Source organism: Tasmannia lanceolata, unplaced genomic scaffold, assembly GCF_043159265.1.
Source record: "Tasmannia lanceolata isolate RefF3 unplaced genomic scaffold, GAP_Taslan_0.1 ptg000007l, whole genome shotgun sequence".
Taxonomy (NCBI): Eukaryota; Viridiplantae; Streptophyta; class Magnoliopsida; order Canellales; family Winteraceae; genus Tasmannia; species Tasmannia lanceolata.
In genome coordinates this window covers 4,478,877-4,504,920 of record NW_027518684.1, presented here as the reverse complement: position 1 = coordinate 4,504,920, position 26,044 = coordinate 4,478,877, and the positions used below count along the sequence as shown (strand labels likewise).

General features: G+C 37.5%; 1 protein-coding gene and 1 long non-coding RNA gene across 3 annotated transcripts; both read right to left on the bottom strand.

Annotated features, from left to right (window-relative positions):
- Positions 1-13,908: 13,908 nt before the first annotated feature.
- LOC143880833 (uncharacterized) lies at positions 13,909-15,923 on the bottom strand. The gene is made up of 3 exons (XR_013251795.1): positions 15,697-15,923; positions 15,380-15,516; positions 13,909-14,270 (listed from the first exon to the last, which is right to left on the bottom strand). It is a non-coding gene; the product is annotated as an uncharacterized LOC143880833 (long non-coding RNA).
- A 5,739-nt stretch (positions 15,924-21,662) lies between these two features.
- Positions 21,663-25,529, bottom strand: LOC143881521 (neurofilament protein-like protein). 2 transcript variants are annotated; one of them, XM_077384628.1, is made up of 2 exons: positions 25,167-25,529; positions 21,663-23,661 (listed from the first exon to the last, which is right to left on the bottom strand). In XM_077384628.1, exons 1-2 carry the CDS (start codon positions 25,206-25,208, stop codon positions 22,087-22,089), a joined length of 1,617 nt encoding a protein of 538 aa, XP_077240743.1. In that variant the 5' UTR covers positions 25,209-25,529; the 3' UTR covers positions 21,663-22,086. The 2 variants fall into 2 exon arrangements, with proteins under 2 accessions (XP_077240743.1, XP_077240744.1); XM_077384629.1 differs by having other exon boundaries at positions 21,663-23,658; positions 25,167-25,528.
- Positions 25,530-26,044: the final 515 nt, after the last annotated feature.

Below are 26,044 nucleotides of genomic sequence, written 5' to 3'. Positions count from 1 at the left end.
TTTTTTTCGCCCTGTGTAAGATAATACGCCCACTTTTAACGTGATTCGACGTCGAAAAGCGTTAACGTCTGCCCACAATTCACGTAAAACAAAAAGAGCGCATTATCCTACCGGGGGGCGAAAAAATCATCTACCTATAATAAGATATTATATTGGAATTTCCGGATTTTGGGGATTTGCGATCGCCTCCGTTAAACTTTCCTAGGGGAGATATCGATGGTCCGCAGGCTCGGCAAAGGGAAACATGTTTTACCAATGAGAAAAGCAGCATTATCAAAAGATGGGAGTGTCCATATCAACTCCATCATTCTTATATAAAATCCAAGAAAACATAGTAATGATGGAGAAGCTACATATAAAAAAGTAGAAGATGAAATGTGTGTCTCGTTTAAAAAACGCAGGAGAAGCACAAATACACAGAAAAAACTACTCCATCCCATGCCTTGAAGTATGTAAAATATTCATGGAACAAAGAATTAGCCAATGCTAATCATCCAATTCCACTTATTTTACAAGAAAATCATAATCATGTTGAACTTATGGAGATGATTAGTATATTCTAAATTTCCATGATACCTTATTATAAACATCCAATTATCCTTATTTGAGCTTAAATAAAGACCATCATCCCTTCCCCCCGCCCTCCACACACCCACCAATAAGACCCTAATCTTGGTACATTGTTGGAGACAGTTAAGCAATTCTTTGCAATTTATTCCTCTCCTTTCAACGCTCCCCGTCACGTGTGGCCTCTTTTTCTTTGGCATTCATGTGGCACATGTGGGTTTGAATCCAGGCATTTGCTCTGATACCGTGTGAAACAACTAGTTACTCCAAAAGCTTAAGTTGTTGTAGAAGGAGTTGTTTAATATTATATAGGGCTGCAACTCGAGCCGGGTTTTACCCGACCCGAAAATAGCCTGGGTTGGGTTCAGGTTTCATGGGTTTCGGGTTGAGCCGGGTTGAGCATTCAAAAGCCCGCATGAATCTCGGGTCGAGCCGGGTTTGAAGGGGCCCGACCCGACCCGACCCGAGTTACATAAGTTATAGTATGTACATTTTTTTCTATTGTTAGTTAAAAGTTAAAAGTGAAAACCCACGCACCCACTGTTACTGTATGTGAGTGTAATTTCTGCTTCTATGAGTTGAGTTGATTCAAGTGTTTGATTCAGCATTGTTTGACTGTAATTACAACATTGTTTGTTTATAGCATTGTTTGATTCAAGTGTGATGTGAGTGTAATTACATCATTGTTTGATTCAAGTGTAATTTCTGTTTCTATGAGTTGAGTTGCCTTGCCAAACAAGATTTTTCCTTAAAAAATTGCGTCAACGTGAGAAAACCCGACCCGGCCCGAACCGACCCGAGATTTATCATGGGTAGGGCTGGGTTTGGGAATCGTGGGTTTTCCGGAAAAAAACCCGACCCGACCCGACCCGAGATATTTCTCAGGTAGGGTTGGGTTCTCCAATACCCGACCCGCCCGACCCGAGTTGCAGCCCTAATATTTTATACTCTGACACATTTCCGTCATTATTTTTTCGTGAGGGTGCTCCCTTCTTTCAAATTCTATTCTTCTCCATATCATAACAGGTGATGGAAGGAGATTTGTTTGGGATCAGGGAGGGAGGAGTCCATTTCTCCTAGATGGATGCCGCCTAACCTTGGCTGGCTCTAGTTAAATTTACAACGTTTATCCAGTTAGTTGTTGATAGTTTTTTGAGAATTGAAAATCGTTAAGAAAGGAGTGCCATTATTAAGAATAGGGAGTGTGAATATCAACGTCACAGGTTCAGCCCATTGCCAATAATCCAACATCAAGTATGATGATGAAGACCCAATTCCCCTGGCCCACCACATCAACAACCTCGATCACCAGTCTAGCCCATCACTCTTGGTAGGTCCCACCACATTGAATGAATGATCCTGACCATTTATGCATTGATGAAACATGAATAGTTTTAGGGCTTTTCCAAAAAAAATAAAATTTGACCATTGGATTTTTTTTGTGGCTTTTATACAATGGAAATGATCTTCATGGGATGATCCTAGCCGTTGAGAGTTTCCCGCCCAATCTAACGGGCAGTACGGGCAGCGAGTTTTTATGGCCCACTTGTGACAAAGGAAACTTTTAAATTTTTACCCTTTCCGACTTATTGGATTCTCATCGGATTCTTACGCCTGTTGTTTTAGCAAAAATTAAGTCTAGGGTTCCTCTATTTATAAAAGTGAAAAAAGGATAGTAACAAAAAATTAGGTTACTGGCACTAATATGTTTTGATAAGTGCACTAACTCACCTTGTTGTTTATTTCTTAATTTGCTTGTGAGAGCTCTTTTGGAAATTGTGATAAGCCGCTTAAATAGTGAAAACTAGGTAAGTTTGGTCAATTATCAAAACATGGTAGTGGCAATATCAGTAGCCAAAAATTAAAAAAATAAAATTGTGAAATCTTATTGCCACCACCAGTCTTGGATGCTTCCACCCCTCTCTATCCTTTTTTGCTTTTGATAGGGTAAGCTGGGGTTAGGCAAGACCCCTACCAGATTTATTAATAACGATAAAAAGGTACAGCAAGAAAGACCAGACAAGAAAGCCCCACAAAAAGGGAACGAACAAACAAGGACTAACAACCAACAAAGAAAGGGGGCAACAGAGCCCACAAAAAACAAAGGCAGAAGCCATAACAAAACATACTAAAGACAATCCAAATCCAAACAGATAACTCAAGAAGAAGATCATCAGAGAAAGCTAAGATCCCATCGAAGGGGGTGCCTTTGAGATGGAAGGGAGGACAAAGGATGAGGGAGCCTGAGGCTTAGACTTCCCTTTTTTCCTTCGGACCTTCTTCCAATTGTCATCGACCGAATGGCTTGATGAAGGGATAATTCCCATTGAATGTCCAATAGGGTCGAATGGCTCAATCATTTTGACTATTAACGGCCATTGATTTTAGATAATTGGAAATCCAATGGTCTTACAATCAAGTTATCGAGCAATTCTAGCCATCCAATTAATTATTGTTTTGGCCTGTGGATGTGGTTGCTGACCTATAGCTAGCAAAACTTTGTTTAAAACAACTCTCTTTTTGGTTTTTTTTTAGTAAAATATGAGTTTTGTATGTTCACCGTTTAGAACTTTTACAGTTGTTGAGGAAAACGTTTTAAACATATTAAATGAGACTTTTTGTGTTTTTGTTTACTAGACAGTATTATTTTTTGGTCCAATCTGTAAGGACTTTTGCGGACTTGCATTGAACATGTTTTGCCTTTTGTAAACACCGGAATCTAAAGAATGCTTGATTATAGTAAAGAATAATATAGATTGGCTCATATATGATTAGTGATCAATAAGGTTTTGAGCCGGGAACACTTAAATCAAGTGTGTTCGCATTGCAAGCGGTATAGTAATGGGTTAATAATATGTGTGGGCCTGTTGTAATCCCAATAAGATTAGTGGGATTATTTGAGGTACAAGAGTCCATAATGGGTGTATTCTAGGGTTTCCTTATAAGTTATTATAAGAACGTGATTAGTCTATGCTCTCACGTATAATGTTGTAATTTCTTCCCATTGGAATATACATAAAGAAGTAGAGAGCAGTAGACCATTGATCCCAGATCGTGAATTCATCTTTGCAAAAGCATCAGATGCCATGGACGGAGGTATATGCCCTCTATCGCTTTTCGTGTTTATTTTTTTCTATCACACACTTATAATCTGATCACACAATATTAGTTTTATATGACCAATCACCTATAGGATTAATTTCATAGAAGAGTGACAAAGTTTACGGCCGGCTACCAACCTGACGCCAACCCTCCTCCTTTATATATATGACCAATCGCCTGCCCACCCCAACTAGTTTGGGACAAAGGCTTTGTTGAGTTGAGTTGAGATGACCAATCGCATATGAAACTCGAATTTTTCTCATCCCTTTTTTTGGTTGAATCATGTTTTTACCTGGTTGTGAACCATCTATTCCTAGTCTCACAATTGGATACAATAGACCAGGGCTATTTGGCACAAGGATAGCTAACCCTAGAGTGTACGGTCGCCAACTACTTCTGGGAAGCAATTTTGATAAGATGATCATAATCCAAGTCCTCTATTCTTTTCTCGCTGATGTTTATGTAGGACAATACTTACAATGGTTGTGCTCGATATATAGCCAGCAACCGACGGTTTTCTTGTTTCTATTGTTTCTACTATCAGGTAGAAATAAGAAATGACCCGGTTTTATTGCCATAGTTTAAGGGCTTCTCCATAGTTTATCGCCATGTCCGGAGATCAGCTAACGCGGATGCCGACTCCCTGGCAAAGCAAGGAGTTTTTCGGGCCGAGTTTGAGTGCTTCGACTATCTCCCTCCTTGACTTATTGTATTGCTATCTTTCTATTCTCTTTGTTCCTTCAGGACCATCTCGGTTCTGCTTAAACATTTATATATATATATATTCTTTGTTGTATTCTTTGTTGCCCTCTTCAAAAAAAAAGAAAAAAGAAATGACCCGGTTTTCTTGGATACTAGGGGCCAAGTTGCATCCCTAAAAAATTCTCAGCTCGCACATGAAACTTCAAAATCCCTACTTCCCTTCTTCTCTCCATATATAGTTCTTTTACATAGGCATGACAAGCCAAGGTTTATTTATCCTTGGATATGCCTGCAATGACTACTAGAACTCTCGCTAGGCTTAATTAAGAAATGATCAGGTAGCTTGATTACAAAATAACCTTAGGATCTAAGTTAGGACCTTTTTAAACAAAAAATAATAATTGAGATTTGCTAGTCAATTTCGCAAAAGTCATTTTGCGGCTCACTTCTGCACGACACAGCAATCACCTCAAAAGAATTAAACAAATAAGACAAAATATGCTAAAAAGTGAGCTTGTGCGGCTGTTCTCTCATGCAAAAGTGAGCCGTGAAATGGCTTTTTGAGAAATTGCCTAGCAAATCCCAAAACAATTATATCTACTTTCCTGTCATCACAATTCAAAAGTGAGCCCTTACTATATTTTGCTAATGACAAAAATTTAAAACTATCAAATGAGACTTTTTGTGTTTTTGTTTACTAGACAGTATTATTTTTTGGTCCAATCTGTAAGACTTTTGGAGACTTGCATTGAACATGTTTCGACTTTTGTGAAAACCGGAATCTAAAGAATGCTTGATTATAGTAAAGAATAATATAGATTGGCTCATATATGATTAGTGATCAATAAGGTTTTGAGCTGGGAATACTTAAATCAAGTGTGTTCACATTGCAAGCGGTATAGTAATGGGTTAATAATATGTGTGGTCCTATTGTAAGCCCAATAAGATTAGTGGGATTATTTGAGGTACAAGAGTCCATAATGGGTGTAAGTTTCCTTATAAGTTATTATAAGAACGTGATTAGTCTATGCTCTCACGCAGGGGCGATGCCAGAAATTTTGCACAAGGGGGGCAAAAATTATAGTAATTTTTTATCTATCTTAAAATTAAGATAGAAAAAATTTCTATCTGAAATTTTGCACGGGGGGCAAAAATTATAGTAAATTTTGCACAAAAAAGGGAGATAAAAATGGTAAAATTAAAATTTTAAACTTATTTTCTATCTTAGGGATGATTGGAAAGGGGGGCATATTTTTTAAAAAAAGGGGTAAAGATAAAAAAATATTAAAACATGAAGGTATATTTATTTTTTCCAAAAAATTAAGGGGGGCAATTGCCCCCCTTTCCTCTCATGTGGCATCGCCCCTGCTCTCACGTATAATGTTGTAATTTCTTCCCAACGGAATATACATAAAGAAGTAGAGAGAGCAGTAGACCATTGACCCCAAGATCGTGAATTCATCTTTGCAAAAGCATCAAATGCCATGGACGGAGGTATTTGCCCTCTTTCGCTTTTCGTGTTTATTTTTTTCTCTTACACACTTATAATCTTATACAATATTAGTTTTCTATGACCAATCACCTATAGGATTCACTTCATAGAAGAGTGACAAAGTTTACGGCCGGTTGCCAACCTGACGCCAACCCTCCTCCTTTATATGACCAATCGTCTGCCGACCCCAACTAGTTTGGGACAAAGGCTTTGTTGAGTTGAGTTGAGTTGAGACGACCAATCGCATATTAAACTTGAATTTTTATCGTCCCTTTTTTTCGTTGAATCACGTTTTTACCTGGTTGTGAACCATCTATTCCTAGTCTCACAATTGGATAGCTTAGACCAGGGCTATTTGGCACAAGGATAGCTAACCCTAGAGTGGTCGCCAACTACTTCTGGGAAGCAATTTTGGTAAGATAATCCTAATCCAAGTCCTCTATTTTTTTCTCGCTGATGTTTATGTAGGACAATACTAACAATGGTTGTGCTAGATATATAGCCAGCAACCGACGGTTTTCTTGTTTCTATTGTTTCTACTATCAGGTAGAAATAAGTTTCTGCTATCAGGTAGAAATAAGAAATTACCCGGTTTTCTTGGAAACTAGGGGGCCAATTATGGTTGATTTTTTAGAATTTGGGTTGAGCTTTTACCATAAATTGGGTTGGGTTTGGATTGATTCCAATTCATTTTTTAGCAAAAGCTCAACCCGACATGACCCAAGTTGCATCCCTAAAAAATTCTCAGCTCGCACATGAAACTTCAAAATCTCCACTTCCCTTCTTCTCTCCACATTAGTTCTTTTACATAGGCATGACAAGCCAAGGTTTATTTATCCTTGGATATGCCTGGAATGACTACTAGAACTCTTGCTAGGCTTAATTAAGAAATAATCAGTTAGCTTGATTACAAAATAACATTAGGATCTAAGTTAGGACGTTTTTAAACAAAAAATAATAATTGGGATTTGCTAGTCAATTTCACAGAAAGTCATTTTGCGGCTCACTTTTGCACAAGACAGCAATCACCTCAAAAGAATTAAACAAATAAGACAAAATATGCTAAAAAATGAGCTTGTGCAGCTGTTCTCTCCTGCAAAAGTGAGCCGTGAAATGGCTTTATGAGAAATTGCCTAGCAAATCCCAAACAATTATATCTACTTTCCTGTCATCACAATTCAATAATAAATTAATCAATTTAATAATCTAACTACTATATATCTAATCTAATCTAATCAAATCTAATCGAACTACTATATATAAAGGCAAAATGATGGGTTAAGTTCTTGCACCTTTTGCCGTTATTTCCGCTTGTGTCCCACTGCCATAATTCCTCAGCATTTCTCTTTTACCATCAACCCCTTTGCTGATATCTAACATCTGTCTCTATTACAAATTATTTGAGGGTAAAATCGTAATTTACATACGAAAAGTACCGACACGGGGTACCAGTCTATAACGATTACGGCAAAAAAATGGTAAGAAGAGGTAAAGACATATGACAATGACGAAAGAACTACTTTATATTTCTCGTGCAGGATACTTGCAAAATATTGATTGATCCGGGCACCTGAAGAGGAACAACAATTATGGAAACCCCTATCGATTGGAAGGCTAGGATCAACCTATATTGATTGGAGGGCTAGGATCAACCAATGGAAATGGTTTTACGGGCACAACCGATTGATGTTGTGTTCCATCACATGGACGGTTTAAATCAACCTATAACCCTCTATAGATCGGAGGGCCTATGAAAATTATTTTTTGGGACACAACCTACGTAGGATGTGGCCCATCCAAAAGAAATTTCTTTTCTTTTTGTCTGGGATTTACACGTCACCATTACTCTTTTACCATTAACCTCTTTGCTGATATCTAACATCTATCTCTATGAGAAATTATTTTAAGGTCAAATCGTAATCTACATACGAAAAGTACCGACACAGGATACGGGCCATACCGTACATTTTAATAGAGTGAGGAGTGCGATAATCAAAATACGGTGAGTAGTGCCATTATAAAACATGGTAGTGAGAACATTAGCACTATATATAATTTCAAATCGTTGTTGTTACTTGGATGTTCTCACGCAGGACGGGTTCAACCCGAATTTAGGTTGGGTTGGGTTAAGCTTTTTCGCAAATCGGGTTGGGTTGGGAAAAATCAACCCCAATTGGAAATCGGGTTGGGTTGGGTTGGGCTGTCGGGCAACCCGACCCGAAACCCGAATTTGGGTTCCATTTGAAGAAGTTTTGTATATGTGTGTTTTTCTTTTTCAACATTGTAATAGTCTCCACAGTCCACAATGGACGGTTTGGATAATCCTATGGTGCGGGCCACATCGTACTTGAATAAAGTCAGGAATGTGATCATCAAAATATAGTAGTGCGGATAATATTTTCCTTTGTTAATTGTTAGTCCTTGTTTGGTTTGGATTTTGAGAACCGATTGTGAGTTAAAAACTGATTATTGGTGACTCACTAATGGTTCTCAAAATCCAAAACAACCCGGCTTGAGTTGAGGTGGTCAACAATTGGTACCATATCAAATCGGGTCAGCCTGACCCGATCCAACCCGAATTGGGTCGGGTTGACACCCAAGTTGCACCCCTAACAATGACGAAAAATCTACTTTTCCTTATTCACTATGTGCGGGTCAAATTACAGATATGTTGATATTACAAATGCAGGACACCTGTAAAAATATTGACGAATTCTGGGCATCTTAAGAGGAACAACAATCATGAAAACTTCTATAGATTGAAGGGCTAGGATCAGCCTATGGAAATAATTTTACAGGCACAACCTATTGATGTTGTGTTCCATCGCATGGACGGTTTAGATTAACCTATGATGTGGTGTGTACAATTTTAAATGGATAGCACGTGCATTTTTACTAGTAAATTAAAGAAGCCATTATGGACTGTGGACTTCAGACCAAAGCAAAAACATTCCTCCTACCTAAAAGCATGGTTTTAAATTTTGACCAAAATCCAAAATTTCGGTCTGAAATGAACCCGAAACCGAAATGGCACATATCAGAAACATGTCATTATTTGGTACAAAATTTCAAAATTTAAGTCGAAATGGAAATTTCGTGCAAAATTTTAGGGATTTCGACCATTTTTTTTTTCAAAATTTTAATTTTCTTTATAATTATCCCGAAATTTCGACCAAAATTTTAGAGATTTCGATAACGAATAAAATATTCTTTTTATGAGTCCGTCGGATTTCGAGCGAAATTTCAGTCGAAATTTCAATTTCGGTGAGGTCCGAAACCGGTACCGAAACGAAATTTAAAACCATGCCTAAAAGTGGCCAAGTCAAAGACTCTTCCCTAGAGCTAAGGTATGTACGAAAGGATAACATTCCTCTTACCTGAAAGTGGCCAAGTCAAAGACTGTTCCTTAAGACATGTACCAAAGGATGTGGATCAGTTGCCAAGGTTGACCAATTCTTACTAGATGTTAAAGGAGAACTTGATAGTTATGCCCTTTTGTTTTGGTACGTCCACCCCCTACTTTACATTTTTCTCTTTCGTATGTTTTCCACTGACAGACCCAATATGAGAAGTGTATTTGAAGCCTAATATGGACCCACCCACATGATATTAGAATTAGAATGATCTAGACCCTTCATTTGTTAGGTCTCTATAGTAAAGGTGACTTGATCAAAGACGTACTAAAAAAATGATTCCAACCATCTAATCAAAATTTTACGAATCAACGGTGGAAAAAGTGAACAAGTGTCATTAGGGTGCGATTCTGTCATTAGTGAGAACGTGAACAAGTGTCAGAGCTAGAATCGGTATCCCTTTCCAATTCTGGCATGAGGTTGAAAAAAAATGAACTGAAAAAATGAGAGAGAAGAAAATGTTGGAATCTGTTTCCCATCCAAGTACGTGGCATTCTGATTCTGCCCCGATCAGAATGAAATATTCATTGACATTATTTTGGAATTAGTTTTTTATTTAAAATTTTCCATTCTGTTTACAAGGTAATAAGAATAGGAATAGGATTTGGATGCTGATTATTGTCACTCCTGATTCCATTAATCCAAAAGTATAGAAATCCTAGAATGGAATGACTTAAGAGAAAAAAAAAGAAAGAACTGTGCGCGTGTGAAAACAAGAAGGTGCAAATATCACAGTGAATAAAGGGAAGAGATTTACTTGGGACAGCCCCTGTAGTGTATTTATAACCATGGTTTGAAATTTCGACCGAAATCTGAAATTACGGATTTCGGTCAACACCGACACCGAAATGACCGAAATTTCAAACAAAATATTAATTTTTTATTCCTTTACAAAATTTCAGCTGAAATTGGCCCACAAAACCGACATTTCGCCTGTCTTTACCGAATTTCGGCCGAAATTTTGGGATTTCGGCTGAGATTTCGGTTTCGGCTAAGTCCGAAATTTATGCCGAAACCGAAATTTCAAACCATGTTATTACACTAGAGGCGCTGTCCGAAGTGAAAAAAAGGAGAACATAACATTTTCCTGGTAAAAATTAACTGATAAATAATGAACTAAATGCATCTACTAGTTACATGGCTTATTGGCTTTTCATTGGGCGTCTATATAGGTCTCATGATATTCGCATCTTTCTTTTATTTAAAAAAATGTAAAATCTAATCCCGGATTTTCCTTTTATTCGGGGACTAATATCTGCACTACAACATTTTGATAATTGCCCCCACTTAATTTCTTTTACACATATCTAATTTGTTTTTTTTTCCGGAATTTCCTTTTTTTAAGGGGACTAATATCTCTACTACTAAGTTTTGATAATTGTACAACTTACAGGGGGTAAATATCACTTCCCCTTATTTATAGATATCTAATTAGTTTTTTTCTGAAATTGATTAGTGCAAATATCAATATATATACATGAAGATACATATGAGTAGCTTTATTTTCGGAAATTCTGCCTGACTTTCTTTCGGAAAGTGATAAACACACCCCTGCCCGCGGGCAGACTCCCGTTTACCCACGCTTCCTCTCCCCGCCTATTTATGTATTCAAATAAATAAACCCTTTCTCCTCTTCAAAACCTCCCCCTCTTTTTTCCCATTTCACCCCCTCTCTGTTTCTTCCTCTTCTCCGCGCAAACCAAAGGAGAGCTGAATCCCAATAGATCTTGGATCTCGTTATTCGAAGAAGAAGATCGTGGATCTCGTTCTTTAAAGAAGAAATCTCTGAGATTTGAGGCGAAAATCACCTCAATTTGTCATCGATCTTTGTATCTCTGAGATTTGAGGCAAAAATCATCTCAATTTCTCATCGATCTACAGAAGAAGTTTGTGAGAAACAGGTTTTTCTTTCGGAATCTTTGATTTCTTTATTTCTCTCAGTAGAAAAGAGTAGTTTCTTAGCCTATTCCATGATTTTTTTTCATTTTTTTCCAAGCAGAAATCCTGCTTATCAAAAGCCTTCATTAGAAAAAAAAAATGAACTTTTGTTTCATATTCTCTCAACTTTCCTCTGTTATTTTCAATTCCAAAAAAAAAGAAAAAAAGCTTTCCTCTGTTATTCATTTTTTCCGGCAGAAATCTTGCTTTCAAAAAGCTTTTCTTATCCAAAAGACTAGTTCTAATTCATCAGATCTGTACTCGTTTTCATTCTTTCAGGTTTTTTCTTTTCCTTGTGAAAAATTTTCTCCAAGAAACGAATGGCGAGCATTTGCAGAGCGGGAGATCCGCATCCTTCTCCGGCTTTCTCGAAGCATCTAGAATCTTCTTCCGAGAAAGTACGAGAAATTCGGATCTTATCTCCATACAGAGCACAGAAAGATACGGAGACAGAAGAAACGGAGAGAGAAACGGTAGAGAAAGAAACGATTTGTGAGGAGGCATTTACTACGCCGAGGAAGAAAGAGAATCGGATTCCGGCAATGCTGACGTGTCCTCCGGCGCCGAGAAAAATACCTGTTTTTCCTCCGTTCCCGCCGGTCGCCGGAAAACAGAATTTCGTCGTACCTCCAAATTTCGAAGAATTTTTCACTCTAGCCAAGTCTTCTTAGAGAGGCAAAAATCTAAGTTGGGGAATTGATATTTCCAACACCCTCCTGTTTTAGTGCCTTCCACCCCATTTTCTATAGTTTAACACTTTAACCTCTTTCACAGTTTCACTGCCCTTGGGAACGAATGGAAGTGTACAGAATAAAGAGAGAGGGGTGGAAATATCAGCTCCTCCCTTCTAGGAATAAGATCTGTTTTCTGACAGCGATATTACTGTATACATTTTCTCTTTCAACTTAAGTGCTCTGTTTGGTTCTGGGAGGAACATGCGGAGAAGATTAGGAGGAGGATTTGTGAGTAGCGTTTGGTTGGGCGAGAAAATTAGCAATGTAGCGTAGGTGCCACCTTGGATAAAATGCAATATTGATGATGTTTAGAAGTTGTGTAGTGGGCAAAGGTCTAAATGACAACCAAACATGCTTTGGGGAGATCTTTGAAAGATCTCAAGCATTTGAAACTCCTACATCCCCCCAAAATGAGCAACTAATGGAAGAACAAGGTTTAGGAATTTTGGGTCATTTGGCTTTGGGTTACTAAGCCGAAATTTGGGTTTTGAGTGAGGGTTGTTACATGTGAGAGCAGCCACACAGGCTCATTTTTCATTAGATTTTGTATTCATTCATGAGTTCATTAGATTTTGTCTTCATTCACAACGTGGCTGCTCTCACATGCAACAACCCATCTGCGAAATGCCTTCTGCTATGGACACTTTGCTGTCACTGGTCATTGGGAGTGGGGGCGCTTACTTTCTGTAATAATTTATGAACATATCACTACTATAAAGGAATTTTGCAGGTTATTACTGTATACATATTTTCTCATCCACCTAATGTAAGCACAACGTTTGGGAATTTTGGGTCATTTGGCTTTTTGGTGTGTCAGTGTGTGTGACTTTCTAGATAGAATGTATTTGACGTAGGATTTGCTAGGACCATCGCATAAGGCATTTCGTGTGAGGGCTGTTGCATGTGAAAGATGCCACCACAGATGAATTAAATGAATAAGACAAAATCTGTACCTTTGTGGGTTGTGGCTGATCTCACATGCTACAGCCCTTAAGCAGAAAGCGATGGTCCCTAGCAAATCCCATGTTCTGTGTAAATTGGATCCACCTATTTCTCAGCCACGATCCATTCAAATCCCTTATCCTAATTCCCAATTAGACCATCCATTGGAGTTTCCTAATAGATAGGGTTGCAACCCGGGTCGGGTTGGATCGGGTTGAGGCCAACCCGACCAAACTCGGCCCGAGTTGCACCCATAGTTTCTCCTAGTGCTAACTCATAAGTCCTAATTGACCGGCTAGTTAGAGAGAGAGAGAGAGAGAGAGAGAGAGAGAGAGAGAGAAGAAAGTGGGAAAGTTAGAAAGGCTACAAAGGGGGAAAAGGATGAATTTTCAGGCTTAAAACTTATTATTTTGAAAATTTTCCGCAATTTGTGAGGGTCTTTCTAGCTATATAAGAAATCGTTGATTAATAATATGATAAGCCAATGACTTTTTGTTTCGTATGCTAAAATATAAAAAGTTAATTCGATAAAAAAAGATGAGCCGGGTTTTTCGGGTTTTTAGCCATCAAACCCGACCCATGACATTTTCGAGCCAATTGGAAACCCTACTAATAGGTCCTACTTAAGTTCTACACAGTTGAAATTATCAAAAGAGGGCTAGGATGATGACACATCATATTAGTGACTGAAAGTAATCCTTAGGAAGGAAGAGAAGGGGTGCCTCAAGATTTGAGACATATGAATGAAAAAATAATGAAAATCGAAATAGCTCAAAATATGGATATGGCTTATTTTTACTAGAATACCCTTTTAATGATACTTAATATTATAAAAATTCAGTAACCCATCTATTTTCTAGCATCCTTTTTTGGCTTGCTCTTCTTCTATCACCTCTTCTCCAAGTTTCAAAGTTTTTTGCTAAAGTAGTTCCGCTTTCTCGGTCCAAGAAGTGCATTGTTGGAACCGGGTTGGAATGCCAAGCAGCTCTAGATTGGAGCGTATTTTCATAAAACAATATAACAATATCGATCTTAGGGCCGCCCCACAGGCTTTTATTAGCTCTCTAGATCTAATCGATAATCAGGATCCAAAGTATTAGGTCTTCTTACCAAACTACCAAAGCATAAAATAAATTTAAATATAGAACTCACTCTGATGAGAAGTGCCAAGCTAAATAGATGGCGTTTTATATCCTCCTAACAGCCTTGGGTAGTTTAAGAATTACATGCCCTTGTTTCTTGCCACATATATTGCTCATATCAACAAATCCACTCCCCCAGGCTCTCAGCGAGAAGCAAGCCGTGAGACATCCATTGCTATAAATCTTGCCTTGTCACCCTCATTTCTTCCAACCTCACACCGGTGAACTGCATGTTTGTCTGTAATAGTAGCAATATACAATATTTAGCTTGTCAATCTAAAAAGGGAAAACTGTAAAATGTAAATGTAACTAACATTTTGAGCAAATGACATGCATTCTCAGAAAGTTGACTTCCATTTAATTTTTTGGCTGCATTTTGGATATACATCCAGGATTATGAGCTTCCATAAAAGAGTTGCAATGGGGGTTTGTATTATCCACATAAGAAAGTTGAGCATTGCTTTTAGTTGCAGGAAACAGAAACATCCATGAAGCCATGAAGCCAATTCGTGGCTTCATTTGAAAGGGAATCTAATATCGAATATGAAGCTATCAAGTTCAACATAGAGATAATAAACAAAAACATGAAATTGAACTGAAGTAGCAAAATTGAAATATACAAATAAGCAATTTGGGAACTCTGCTTCCAAGACTACACAGCACATTAAAATTCCTCCAGGAAAGTGTATACTAAAGAAAATGTCCAAGATCAAATACTATCAGATGAGCCCATTAAGATGCAGCATTATAATTCATAAGAAAACATAGAAGCGAAAAATTGAAAACTCAACCCAATGAAGAAAAAATTGTGACAAAGAAAATATAACAAAACTCAAATCACGCCTCAAACAGCTTGTAATCAGGGATTCTTCTGGAATTCCATTCACTCTGTTGTAATTCTTACTTCATAAATCTAAATCTGGTCAGGGTCTTGCCTAACCCCAGCTTACCCACCCAAAAAAAAACCCAAATCATGGTCCATCCTTAAGAGGAGTTATATGGCATGTGCACATTTTCTCTGCAAATATGCGTTAGTGTGGCCCAAGCTTTGGATAAATTGTTTGTTAGGAGATTGAAAGTATTTAAAGACATGATCTTTGGAAAGCACATGAAAAATCAATATCTAAACAAATCACAACAAAGGATGAGATTGCTTGGGCTGCCAGATTCATAATACACTGCCTATGGGATTGCTTGAGCTGCCAACTCTATATATAAAAAATGTGGTAGCAATGAACCCAAGAATTCAGAAATAAAATTCAGCAATGTAATTGCTTGTTCACGGGAAGACAGAGAAATAGTAAAAAAAAACTCACCAATCCTAATTTCCAAATTGCAAAACCCTACCTATCCCATCTTGAATCCCACAAGAGGTAATCTATCTGGATCCCCAACCCTTCTTTAGACACACCGATCAAAAATCCCGCTAATCTTCCCTTTTAAAACCAGTCCTAGAAAACCATCCTGCAACCACACCCAAGATCCTGATTGCGGAATAAATTCCAAACATTAAAAGGGATGGAGAAACGGGGAAAAACCCTAAAATCAAATGAAATTAAAACAAAGAGGTTGAAAAGCAGTAATCGCAATGTGAGTCTCGGCTCCGTGAGAATCATGGGGGGAAATAAAACAAATGAAGAGAAAGAAGGGGATGGGGAACTAACCTGCGAACAAAATCTCTTCTCCTTCTGTCTTTCTGAAAATTTTCACCATTTGAAATTCATCTCCAAAAATCTCGAAGCCTTTCTTCAAATCCTAATCGTTGGGATACCAGAGAGAAAGGAAGAGATGGAGGAGGTGGGAGGGAGAGACTGTTCGTAAGACAGCATGAGAGAGGGAGAGTCGAGGACGAAGGCATTTTGCAGCATGTCAGACCAGAAAGGAAGAGATGGAGGAGGTGGGAGGGAGAGACTGTTCGTAAGACAGCATGAGAGAGGGAGAGTCGAGGACTCGTGGAGATAATTTTTTCTTGCAAAACAGAGAGAGAGAGAGAGAGAGAGAGAGAGAGAGAGGGAGGGACCATCTCAGAAGGCATTTTGCAGCATGTCAGACCAGCCACAGAGGCTAACTTTTCAGCAGATTTTGTCATCAAATCCCTATAAGGGAATGATACCAGCGTAAGTAAGCAGAAATTTTAAAAATAGTGCAGTGCTGATATCATTTCCCTATATATGGAAACGTTTTTGGGGGCACAACATATTTACATTGTGGCCCCACAAATGGACGGTTTGGATCATCCTGTAGAGTCTGTCATACCGTACTTTTGTGCAACAGGTTAGCTTTTATGCTTCTGGAGTTAACGGTTGCTTCTCCACCCCTTCATAAAAGGGAGGGGGGGGTATCACTGCCCTTTTTTTTTAATTTTCTTCTTCATTTACTTCTTGCAAATAACATCTCTCTTAAAACCCTATGGATTTTTTATATGATGTAATCATGTAAGCTCATATGAGAAGTTATATGGTGGCCGACCATCGAGTCCCGTGAAGGTGGTATGATGGAAGTACCATCCTTGATATTCGATCCAACAGCAGTCTCTTAAAAAGTGCGCTGCTGTTGGATCAAATATCAAGGGAACAGCAGTCTCTAAAAAAAGTGTGCTGCTGTTGGATCAAATATCAAGGGTGATACCGCTATGGCTGTACTTGACGGTCGGGCACCATATAAAAACTTAACCCATATATAGTCCAGTATTTTTCAAATAGTTTTTTGGGCAACCCATCAAATAGACACTTTGGATCCTTCTATGGATCATCTTGAAGAATTATTATGAGGGTGAGGGGTTTTTTTTGTGCAGGCATTTGATTTTCCAGAGGGGTTCCCGTACGATATAGTCGGTTATGACGATAAAATCATCTTCAAGAATTATTACGAGGGTGAGAGTGTCACAGTTGACGTTAAGCATCGTTATCTTGAAGAAGAAAACGAGAGTCCGCTGAATCTTTCTGTGGTTGTAAAAATCTATAAGGAAAAGCACGGGATTTCTTTGATATTCTATTGCAAGGCCCCTCTTTTACACATCTCACCATGGATAGAATCGAATTTAACCACCCTTGTTGTTTCTGCACCTAAGGGTACACTGCAGTGCTATCATGCGGCAGAAAGTGGTATTTTGAAAAGTTTAAGAAGCCCCCCAAACTTAGTGGGATGGGATGTATGATCAATCACTTTGTGAGAATTAGTGATGACTTTTTATTTATGTTTATAATTAGTTTAGGTTGGTTTTCAGATGGGTTGATTTGGAGATTTCCTATGAGTTTTCTCTTTCAACTTTCATTCCAAACATGTGAAAGGTTTTCTAGTTGTATCGAGGGGGGGCTATATTAAATGGGAAACTTATAAGAGGTAATATTTATTCTCTTTTTTCGAATCAATAAATTGATACCACTTGTTATAAAAATGGAGAATTTACATGATGGGAGGCCGTGAAAACACGTTAAGTCTAAAACAAGTAGGTACGGCCCACTTTTTTTGATGATCTAAACCGTTCATCTGTTTGGGCACAACGTATATAGGTTGTGCCCCAAAAATCATTTCCATACGATGATCCTAACCCTCCGATCTGTAGAAGATTCCATAAATGATTTTTGGAAATCTTCATTTTCAGATCAGTTATGATCAGATGGTTAGGATCATCCTATGGAAATAATTTTTTAGGACACAACCTATTTACGTTGTGCCCAAACAGATGAACGGTTTGGATCATCAAAAAGAGTGGGCCGTACCTACTTTTTTAGACTTCATGTGTTTTCACGGCCGCCCATCATATAAATTCTCATAAAAATGAATCTAGAAAGAGAATACAATTCTCCTCTGGTTTCTCAAGATTGACTTCAAGAAAACCCCCCTTTTGCATAACTTTCCCTTTATCTGTTGCTATAGATCGTTGCCATATTTCACGTATAGGATAAAAAAAACCGTCACATAATGCAAATGTATAACGAGTTGTTATGGTTAGTGAATAATTCAATTAACTATTTTTCTGTAAAATATACTAGCAACGGATATTATTATTCCTCGCCATTTGTAGTATTAGCGACAGTTATATGCATCGTCACCATAGTTTTTCATGTATACTGCCAACCATTCCTTGAAGAACATTATTATTTTTTGCGACGGAATGTATTGTCTGTCGCTATAGGTCATTTTATTGACCGTCTGATTAACCGTTCTTTGATCTATGTTTTTCAAGTTTTTTCTTCAATTTATTTTACGCAATGTTTTTCCAGAATATCTATCTTGTTTTTCCGTTTGATATATTTTTCTTGCAATCCAAATAGGGACTTGTTTTTTTTTTTTCATACTAATATTTACTTTATATTTTTTTCAAGATATTATCCTAGTAGGGGTGCAGCTCGGTTCGGGTTCAACCCAAAAAAATTGCAGGTCGGTGTATTTGAGTTGGGTTGGGTTTGGGTTGAAGTTGAAGTAGAACCTGAGCCGGGTTGGGTTGAGGTTGACCTGCCTCACATCAAAAGCCGACATTAAAATTCTTTTTTTTTTTTTACCATTTTTCTATACTGTGTTTTTAGAAAATAAAAACCGATAGGGGAAAGATATCACCGTAACTAGGACAACCCGACCCAATGAGTCAGGTTGAGGTTTAGATTTTAATTTTTCAGGTTAGGTTGGGTTAGCATTCATCGGGTTGAGAGTTTGGTCGGGTTTGGGTTGAGATTTTAATTTTCAGGTTAGGTCGGGTTAGCATTCATCGGGTTGAGAGTTTGGTCGGGTTTAGAGTTTCTGGTTGGCTTCAACTGGACCTAACCCAAGTTACACCCTTACCAAATAGAGCCTTATTTTTTTCATGTTAATATATTGGTTATAGGAAATGATATCTGCGCCAAGTGTTTCGATACATGCGCTCCACTTGTTTGTCGTGTAGTATTTCAAGGGTTTAAATAGCTTTTTGAGAACCGTAATATCCTCTGACATCCCTTTAAATACTACACGACAAGCAAACAAGTGGAGTGCATGTTTATCACAATACTTGGGGCGGATATCATTTCCCATTGTTTATTTTTGTTTTGGTCTACATGCTAACAGAACACATCATTGTTTGTGCTTAGATTTGTTAGGCGTTCCCATCTGCCTTCTTATTCTACTGCTATGTGTTTGAATCCTTCTTGATCAAATCGTAACACAAACAACCGAAAGAATCCAATTGTAAAGAGGATTTGACACTAACAACAGAAATAATCAGGAAAATGAGTTTATAAAAAAATTAACCCCAAAATTGGGATACAATATAAGTACCTGTAACCTGTAAAGCTCATATATTCACGTGTCCATTCATGCAAACAGATTACATAATTCCAAGCTCCCCATAGGCTTCCAAGCTCTCCATTCATGCTAACACATATTATGATACACACATACACTCACCAGAATTGAGGTAGCCTGGGTAATTCCAAGCTCCCCATAGGCTTCCAAATACAATGAAACACACATACACTCACCAGAATTATGATACTGGAACAGATTCCAGACCTCCATATAGGTGAATTTGACAGTGGTGACTTAAAAACATACATACCCTCAGAACCTGAAACTCACAGTTAAGAAGTTCTTTAAAGAAGTTTTAGACTTCAAGAGACCTAAACAAAACTGGCTGTCCTTAATAACTCACAGCAGATGAAATGATAGCGGCGAGGGCATATAGCACCAAAAAATCACTCATTAGTGAATGGTTAACATAATGACGGTGAGATGGATTGTTAAGGCGATAAATTGCCCTGACATCAATAGTACATACATCTAAATCCAAAAAAAAATTGCATGAAAGAAGAGCTTCCATGCAATATCCCAACAAAGAAATTAATTATGGCACCAATTTCTCTCGTGAATAAAGCATTTACCCAACCTGAAATTGAATCAAGCAGACTTTTTTGCTCTGAGAAGAAATAATCACTTTCTTAGCCAGGTGTGGAGGGACATATAGCGTGGGCTGCCCCCCCCCCCCCCTCCCTCCCGCCCGCCTGCACGCGCGCACACACACACACAATGACTTGCAAAATCCCTTTTCATCAGTACGACCAAATGTGGTTTTGCTGGAGTTCAGGAACACCGATAAAAGGAAGCATATACGCTGGTGTTAGCCGCTGCAAGAGCGTCTCGGGAAGCTGATAGTGAGAGAGAGTAGAAAGAGCATTCTTGAACGAGATCGAGGAGGAAGAAGAATGATCCAGTTAGTTTCTTCCACAGTTAGTGTTATGTTATTTGTAAAAGCCAACTATGTGGTAGTGTCTTAGTGGTGTGCCTCTTCATTGAAATGTCTGTATTCTCCAACCAAATAGGTTAGGTCATTTGTCATATTGTAGGCATGTTTTTACCCTTCTAGTTTTTACCCATGTACCCTAGTTTTGTAATGTATGAACAACTCCCATTTTACTTTTAAGTTTTCTGAAGGATCCTGCAGAATGTTGGATCTATTTCAATGCTCAGAGTCTCTGCTTACTGCTGTGTTCTATCAACTTGGTGTAGCTGGAAAATTTAAGACATGCCTATGTTGGATGTATTTCACTCCTCATACATAACTACTATTTATTTTTTTATTGTTCTCTTCTATTCTATAAAATGGTGGTTCACTCATGCTTCTTATTATATTCATTCAATTAAAGACATGCCGTTGAACATTAATCCATTGCCATATTTCTACTTCTATCCATAGTGGCATTGGAAGCCTTTAGACAGGTCAGGTAGCATGTAAATTGTTGTCATACATACAACAAGAAAAAAAATTGCAATTTTATTTTGAACTTCTTGTGAATGGTAGTCCTTTTTGCTTATGAAACATGAAGACTACAGACAGAACAAAGACAAGTCCTAGTGCATGGATTGGTATGCAAACAGCCAGACCAACAAGTGAAATCACATAAAAAATCATGGTGTTCTAAATCAGAATATTGTTGTAATGTATAGTCGGACCCAAAAGTGAAATCACATAAAAACTGATAAAGCAGGGGGCATCTTTTCAATGATATGGAGAGATGAATCACACAAGTTTTTTCCCTTAGGTCCTGTTTGGATCAGGAACTTTCTGTAAAGTTTGGAAAGGAAAAATATTTTTAAAATTTACGATAATATCACTCTAAATTAACCATAATCATATCATTTACCTCTAAATCGTGGGAAGAAATAATTTCCCACTAAATTTTTTTCATCAGAAGCGAAAGGTGAGTTAATTAACCGCATTTCATGAATGAGTTGTACTGTAATGTCCCTATTGAGGGGACCTCATTTTTATGATCTGTCGAGATGAATCTCACAATCATTTCTCTTCTTGGAACTATTCAAAAGTGAAGAATTTTCAAATGTTTGCTAAAAGTTTGTTGCATTGCCGGAATTTACAATCAAATGCCAAATAATTTGATAAGAAATGAGTGATAACACAATCAAACATCACTTGATCAATCAATCAAAGAATGTAACAAAAATTGATAATCACGGACCAAACATAGCACAAAATTACCAATAATCAATAAAAATACTTCAGGCGAAATGTAGTACAAGAACAGAAATGGGCGGCCCAGTGCACGAGGCTCCCGCCATTGCGGGGTCTGGGGAGGGCTAGATGTACGCAGCCTTACCTCTGCTTTGCAGAGAGGCTGTTTAAATAGTACAAGAACAGAAATGATAACACAAAATCAAACATAACCTGATCAATCAAAGAATGTCTACACAGATTGATAAAGACTGACAAAACATAGCACCAAATTACCCACAATCACCAAACTTCTGAAAAAAAAAAACTTAGAGCAAGAAATGAAATAATCTTGTCGAAATCTTCCCACATATAAAACCAAGTGCATGACACATACCTTGGCCGATCTTTCCACTGCAATCAACAGAACATCAACATAACTCCTAAATCATCACAACCCATTTTGTTATATACACCCATTTGCCCTGACAAAGGCACCACACAGCAAATACGTCAACGCAGAAACGACCCAGTATATGCAACACCAACATTTACAGCATATATATGAAACTGCAACCCACAATAAATCACATTCCAAATTTAACTGAAATTCTTTTGATCAATACTCTCCACATTATTTCACTTTTATGTCACCCTTGGCATCTGCTGGGAGAGTTTTTGAGCTTGGAGATTTCCCAATAATTGCCTTCTTTACCTTCACAATTGACTGTTTTACCTTTGATATTATGTTATTTGAATGTTTCTTGGCAGGTACTTCCTGTTTTGATATTTCCCCATCTGTTTTTGGATCACTTGTTTCATTGGATGACTCCGCTAAATTTAAGGCGTCAGATTTTTCAACCTCTTCATTCTTATCTAAGGCCTTTTCCAGTATGTCTACACCATCCTTTATAGGTTCGTCCACCACTTTTGACTCCGATTCCTTCCACTTTTCTATAGGTTCCTCAACTGATGTTACTGTATCATCTTCCACCTTCTCCTTCTCTTCAGTGATTACTTCAACGTCTCGCGAAACCTTCTCTCCCTCAAAAGAATTTTCAATAACTTCAGCCGAAATGGACTCATTCACCTCAGTTTTAGTCGCCTCAGTTGGAGCCGGTTCGTTGATTGTCACTCTCTTTTCTTCGTTCTCTTCTTCACTCTTGACCTCTGGTTCCACCGAGTTCTCCACAATTTTAGTAACAGAAGTGGTATCAATTGCTTTAATAGATGGGTCAGGCAAACCAAGCTCTACTGCTGCCTCCTTCAATTGCCCTTCAATTACATTCTGACTCTCTTCTTTCATGTCCTCCACATTCTCAATAGCTTTGGAATCACTCTCAACATTTGCCACTACATCAGCACTAACAGATCCTTCCCGACCTTCAACTTTAGCAACTTTTTCAATGTCAGCAATGGTTTGAATTGGATTTGCTAGAGATTCCTGATCCGCTGGAACAGCATCATCCAGAGTACTAGTTTCATCTTGGATTTTTTCTAAATCAGAAACCAAATTTGCACTCTCTGTCACAGACTGCTCTTCCTTCAAGGGCTCGCTATCCACCTCGACTTTCTCTGCCAAGGTTGTTCCATCTTTTGACAATTCTTCACCCTCCAAACTTTCTTTCCCATTAAGACTCTCAATTTTTGTCTCAACTTCACTATTAACTTCAGATACTACTGTCGACTGCTCCTCAGGTTTTTTCTCCTCTTCCAACGCAGCCTCTTCTTCGGGGTTGTTTCCAACAGAAATCTCTGAATGCTCTTCTGGGTTTTCTACTACTCCAATTGCTGATTCTGAAACTTGTCCTTGTTCTTGAACAGGTGATTCCTCTGAACACCCCACTGATTTTTCTACTACTGCTTCATTCGATGATTCAACTATATCAGATATCTTTGATTCTTCAACTGGTTCAATTGGTGTTTCTGCAACATCAGATATGACTGGTGTCTGCATAGAATTCTCAGCCATTTTTGAATCAGCGTCAACTGAAACATCTGAACCAGAGGCCTTGTCGCCCTCTTCAACCTTTTCCACCTCTGTGACTTCAGGCGTGGTGACATTATTGTCCTCAGTCTTTTCTTCTGATTCAATTATAACATCTTCAGTGTGTTTTTCGCCGACATCTTCTTCAATCTCTTTGGATTGGGAAATGCTCTCTTTCTCAACATTTTCGGCACTGTCCACTTTTTTCTCCTCTATAAGCTGCTAGTGTTCAAATTTACGAGCCATCAACCAAATTTAGTAGAAATAGAAGAAAAGACCACAAATCTGAGACAACTTTTATTTGCGGTATAACACGGTTTTTCTTGAACTCACAGAGAATAAGAAGATAAAACATAAAATTAAAGCACCTGATTAAGAGAACAAAACTAATGAAGAAATAGCTCTATATATGTAGGAATTTTGAATGGAAAGGTTCTTGGATGCACACCAAAAGCATTTAACCAATGATAGTAAAAAACCAAAAAATGAAATTTATAAAAAAGTTCTTTAAAAGTTGTGTACTGTTAAATTGCAAACCATGTTCATCAAACCAAAATCTGAAAAATGTAAAAAATAGAATAAAAATCTTCTTAAAATTAAAAGTAAATTGAGAGAGAGAGAGAGAGAGAGAGAGAGAGAGAGAGAGAGAGCTAGGCTTCTAAATACAGAGACTTCTAAGTACAAAACATTAATGAACTTTCTTGGTTTTACTTGTGATGTTGCAGGTCCTTAAACAAAATCTCGTCTATGCTTTCCAAGCAATCCTATTAATGAAAGGGTAATCTCAAGTTGGTTTTTGGACAGAGCTATATTCAGGACAGGAAAGTAGAACCATTTTCTAATTTATTAGGCTAGATTTATGAGTTGTTCTTATGAGTATTAAAACTAGGTTCTCTTGCTACTACTATAAGGAAATTTTTTTTTTTTTTTAATATTGCTATAAGGAAAATTTCAAGTGGGGTTTTTCAATAAATCCCTGAAAGTGAAAAGCACAAAATTGTTTTGTCTCTTTTTTTTCTGATCAAGCTCCAGAGTTCTGATGAAAACCAAAATCAGATGTTGTTGTAGTTGGTGCTTGAAATCCAATCTCAAGTGAGTATGGGGAAAAGATCCTTATAAAAAAATGATATTTTTTCAAAAAAAAAAAAATCATAATAGAAATCAAATCCTTATAAGAAAGTACCAAATCCAGGTGGTGCAATCAGGTACCGATAAAAAAACCTGAAATGGTTAAAGGTTTTTTCGAAAAAGGGAGGGGGGGGGGGGGGGGGCGCGAGATCCTTATAAAAACTGAAAAAATATGATTTTTTTCTTTCTATTATGATATTTTTTCAAAAAAAAAAAAAAAAATCATAATAGAAATCAAATCCTTATAAGAAAGTACCAAATCCTGATGGTGCAAACAGGTACTGATAACAAACCGGAAATGGGTTTTTTCAAAAATAAAAAATAAAAAATCCTGAATCATGATACTACTTCAGAATTTTGAATACAAATCAGGCTAAGTACATAATTCTTCTCATGAGCTCAAAATAAAAAATAAAAAAAATCAGATGCTTTACTGGCTTGTTAATCTCATGCAAAAACATTAATCTTTTCTGATTTTAAAAGGTCAAATTCATGTTCGTGAGCACTAAAATCAGAAGTTCGTTTTAGTACATAGAGCATAAAATAAATCAGGAAAGCATAGATATGAAGAGGAGAAAGGACTCATATGCTCTACTTACTTGCTCAGTAATTTGATCTGGTACTGTAGTCTCACTAGCCATGGATTCAAGAACAGTTTCTCTCCTTCTTTAGATTCAAGAAAACAGAAGGAAAGAAAAACAAAGAAACTCTAAAAACCCAAAAATCACCAAATCCAAAAGCAAAAACTAAAAAAGAGATGATCTGCGACACATCAAACCAGGAGTCCTCTTCCACAAGAAATAAAAAAAAAATTCTTCCAACTGCAAGATTAGATTATAATAATAAAGACTTTGACATAAAGAAGAGAGGAATTTTTGTGTGTGTGAGTTGTGTTGCTACACTTGTCAGGAATTTATTGGTCAAATGATTAGAGATATGGAGAGAATAGTTGGGAACCTTTAATCTGCTTTAAGCTGTGTTTTATCCTTTTGGAGAACTTTCACAGAATCACAATAGAGTGCTAACAGCCATATATCAACATGTGCTCTCCAGTATTACACATCCTGCTTTGGGTTTTTTTTAATTGGAGAAAAATATTTCTACCCACCCTTTTGAGGAAATGACCAAGATATGTTATATCCATGTTCACAATGTAAGGGAAAATATCAATTACAAAATTGTTACACTAATAGGCCTTCATTAGTAAAAGCAATTGCCCTTTTGTCAAGAAAATGAACAAGAGGATACGTAGGCATCTTTTTTTATTGTAACATAATTAATCAGACTACTTTCATGATTCTTTCTTAACATAATCTATGATTCTCTCTCTCTCTCTTACAGGACATCACTCTCTTTCTCACTCTCTATTATTTGGTGAAACCATATATATAATTGAGGAAAGTGTCTCTAGTCCGCCGACTATAGATCATTCTCTACTCCTCCGTCCCAAAACACATGGGTCCCACATTTTTTGTGG